The 4000-nt window shown below is 33.6% G+C and overlaps 1 protein-coding gene across 1 annotated transcript in view; it reads left to right on the top strand.

Moving 5' to 3' along the window:
- The first annotated feature begins 1497 nt into the window (after nt 1–1497).
- LOC21388008 (origin of replication complex subunit 2) overlaps nt 1498–4000 on the top strand; it is a 3055-nt gene continuing 552 nt past the window's right edge. Inside the window, exons 1-6 of the mRNA XM_024161829.1 lie at nt 1498–1728; nt 1839–1945; nt 2381–2513; nt 2603–2897; nt 3240–3478; nt 3995–4000. The exon at nt 3995–4000 is cut by the window's right edge and continues 552 nt beyond it. Of these exons, the coding sequence (XP_024017597.1) occupies nt 1600–1728; nt 1839–1945; nt 2381–2513; nt 2603–2897; nt 3240–3478; nt 3995–4000 (909 nt within the window). The 5' untranslated portion in view covers nt 1498–1599. The remainder of the gene's footprint in view (nt 1729–1838; nt 1946–2380; nt 2514–2602; nt 2898–3239; nt 3479–3994) is intronic.

Below are 4000 nucleotides of genomic sequence, written 5' to 3'. Positions count from 1 at the left end.
TCTCACATTCAAAACCCTAATATCCTCGTTTGCTATTTTCTCTCTCTAACATCTATCTCTTGTTACGCTCCCTTAATCTCCCGGGCTCATCCCTCTATTTTCTCTCTATCTCCAGCCCCTATGTTTGCTATCGCCAGCACATTCTCTCTCATAATCGTAAAATTGTCAAGAAATCAATCGTCAATCTGTTGCAGATCTGGTATCACGACATTGAGATCCGTTCATGAGATACATTACGATCGTCTTTTGATTTCATAACAGTTTTTTTTTTTTTTTCGTTTGTATTCGATGTTGTTTTTTCATGATTCACGTCGTTCATAAAAATAGCCAAGGTTTTGTTCAATTTTTTCATTTTTAATATTTTTTCGTTTTTTAGAATTGTTGTCATTTTTATAGTAGATACATCGAGGCCTCTACGCTTGTTTGTTCTTGATTAACATTCGTGCCCTTAGCATTCGAAATCTTCAAAATGTGCCTTACTAATTATGCTTTCCATATCAGCAACCTGTAATAATAATTTAAATCCAGAGTAATCTTTATAAATACTCGTTGGTCATAATAAGATATATATAAATAATTTTGTGATAAGATAAGAAAGAATATTCTATTAACAGGTCAACATTTCCAATTAAATTTAGACATTGCTTTTTAACGATCAGATCAAATAAAATTTGTATCAAGAGTTTTGAAAAAATAGCATGTTGAATCGAAGATACTTTTAGGCGTAAAGAACAAACTCTTTTTAATGAAGAAAATTACAGATTATATATTATTAAATATTTAACTTATTAAAAGTATTATTTTTAAAAAATTATATCATTTGACTAGCTATAATTTAAAAGATAAAAATATATAAACTAATGTTAAATGATAGAAATAAAAATACACTTCATTTTAATGGATGTTTTTTTTAAAAAGATACTCCATTTTAGTGGATGTTTTTAAAAATTTCCCTTTTAGTGGAACATGGTCGGGTTTGACCTGGCCCAAACTCAAAGCTCTACGCACGTGGACGTTTAGTTTATGAGTTCAGAATTATTTTCAATTTACGTGTATTTTTTTGTGAGAGAAAACACTGTAGCGAGTCACAAACTATGATCCGAATCACAGCACGAATCCTTACTCCAAACGCTTAATTGATATCCAACTTAGAGTGCGTTTGTTTTAAAGATTTTAAATGGTTCATTCAAGTCATGGTTTTTAGTTATGTTACAATACTTTTTTATCACAAAAAATTTAAATTACAAAGTTAGAATAAAAAATTTAAATTTAAATTTTGGTTGGAGGATTCGTTATTTGATTCGAATAATGATTCATGGTTCGTTACAGTATTTTATCTCATAAAAAATACATATAAATAAAAAATAATTATAATTTCATGATTATAATCCATGAACCAAACAGGCTCTTAGTGAACTCATAAACTAAACGGACCCTAATGGTTTTTCATAATCCGATCCATCTCTTACTATTCCCATTCCCTCCAAAAAAAAAAAAGTGAAAAACCTTGCCCCCTATCGCTCCTACTTTTCCCGCCCAATTCTCCATCTCGTCCTGATTTAGGGCTTCCGTTTCTCCGATTACTCCGAAAGAGAAGCGATGGAGATGGCCGAAGGCGACGACGAAGAGTTCGGGTTCTCGAGAAACTACTTTCTGGCTAAGGAGTTGGACGGCTCCGGGAAGAAATCCACTCGCAAGCTCTCCGACATCGATCTCGTTGACGAACAGGTAAGTGCTCACTTTCAATTACTTTAGAGACCTCGGTTTTGCCTTCGACAATGGCTTTTTATTTGAGGAAGAAAAAAAAAAACAGACAATTTGGACAATTACATGTGCAGGAACTGAGAGCGGCAGCCTCTAACCTTGAGCCCAAACATGCGAAAGAGGTACGGGAACTGATGAACAGTTATAGAAGTCTGTACCCAAAATGGCTTTTCGAGCTTAGGTATGTTACTTTTCTCTGATTAGGCGCAAGTCACTTCTACATTGTGTCGTGTTTGTTTATTCAATCTTCAAAGTTTCCGAACTTTTTGTTTGTTTGTTTGTTTGTGTTATTGGTTTCGTTTTTTAGAGTATTGCCAACAAATGATTTCCTTATCATTCGAGGTTGTTGGTCATTTCAGCTTTATCAAAGTTTGTTTAGCTGTCCTAAATTCTGATGTATTCTTCTTTATGGAGGTTTTTTCACGGAATTTTGCCTCGCGATTTCCCAAGAATACAAGTAGTTTGCTTAAAATTAGATGTGCAAAATGTTCTATTATGTTAGAATCTAGGAGATTGGATCAGAAGTGCTTATTAAGTAATTTTCTTAACGAGTTCATCATACTACAACATACTCTTTATGCTATTCGATTTTTTCATTATTATTAAAATGTGCTAGGTGTGGATTTGGCCTTCTAATGTATGGATTTGGATCTAAGAAAGCCTTGATTGAAGACTTTGCTTCAACAGCATTGACTGAATATTCTGTGGTTGTAATTAACGGCTATCTTCAGTCAATAAATATAAAACAGGTGCGTACATTTGCATAAAATTCAAATTAATTTATTGTTGTTTTACCCTTTTCTATTGGGTTAACATAAATTTCATGCTTTAAATGCAGGTCTTGGTAGCCTTGGCTGAAATTCTTTGCGATCAAATGAAGAACAAAAGGAGCAATACTTCAGGGAACATGCCAAAAGGTCAGCAGCCTTTCAATTCTAAATCAGTGAATGATCTTCTTGCATTTTTGGATGGCCCACAGGTGGAGGAGAATGATTGTTTTATATGCATCATTGTTCACAACATCGACGGGCCTGGGTTAAGAGACTCCGAGACTCAGCAGATTCTTGCACGCTTAGCTTCTTGTTCCCATATTCGTATTGTTGCTTCTATTGACCACGTGAATGCACCTCTTTGTAAGTCAACACTCTTATCATTTATCAAATTGTAGAAAGCATTCAAGCTAGCTGCAGATACATTAGCACTTTCCCGCCTGTTACTTTGCATCTGTTCAGTTTAAAATTAAGACCATCATCAATTGCAGTAGGAAAATGTTTGGTAATTTTCAGCATAACATTTCTTCTTGCAAGTGAAACTTTAACGTTGTAGGCTGAATAAAAGCATCTTCACTCGTGAGGCAAAACAATTTTCTCAACTACGTAGCATTAGCTTCCTTGGCAGCAACTTGTAACTGTTTGCTTGACATTAATTCATAATATTTTCTGTATCTAATAAGGTTATCTTATGTATTTTGTTAGTGTGGGACAAGAAGATGGTTCATACACAGTTCAACTGGTGCTGGTATCATGTGCCTACTTTTGCAGCATACAAGATTGAAGGAACATTCTTTCCTTTGATACTCACAAATGGCAATACCACTCAAAGCGCCAAAACTGCAGCGCTAGTGTTACAGAGTTTGACACCAAACGCTCAGAGTGTTTTCAGAGTTCTTGCGGAATATCAACTGTCTCATCCTGATGAAAAAGGTACGTTATGTGTGCCTCTTCTAGAGTATTTATTCTTCTTAAAGTTCATTTCACATCGTGGAGTCTTATTTTCATGCACTAGAATGTAAGAGAATCTCCAATGCCATATTATAATTGATGTGCCAATTGCAATTGCAAATTTAGTATTTGAGTGCAAAAAACACTCTCTAATGTAATGCTATTTATTGTGCCAAATTTTCCATATGTTATACTTTGTGGCAAATTTCCCACCAAGTATAGCATATGTAAAATTTAACATTTGATTGCTATTGGTTAAAATGTTTACTTTTTTATGTAATAATTACAACTTTTGCATTTTCTAATTATTTTAAACATAAAAGTTTACTTTTACAACTTTTAAAGCTTAATTTTTATGGGAAAAAGTAGATTTAGCATTTCAAATAGCATTTTGCATTGGAGCAAAAATGAAAATAACATACCATATCACACTTTTTGATAGTAAATACACAATTGACATTAGTATTTACATTAGAGATGGTCTAACAGTGTTGCCTATTTGCCTACAGGAATGC

This window comes from Morus notabilis, unplaced genomic scaffold (assembly GCF_000414095.1).
Source record: "Morus notabilis unplaced genomic scaffold, ASM41409v2 Scaffold1746, whole genome shotgun sequence".
NCBI lineage: Eukaryota > Viridiplantae > Streptophyta > Magnoliopsida > Rosales > Moraceae > Morus > Morus notabilis.
Note: the sequence above shows the minus strand (reverse complement) of the source record. Positions and strands in the feature narration are given on the sequence as shown.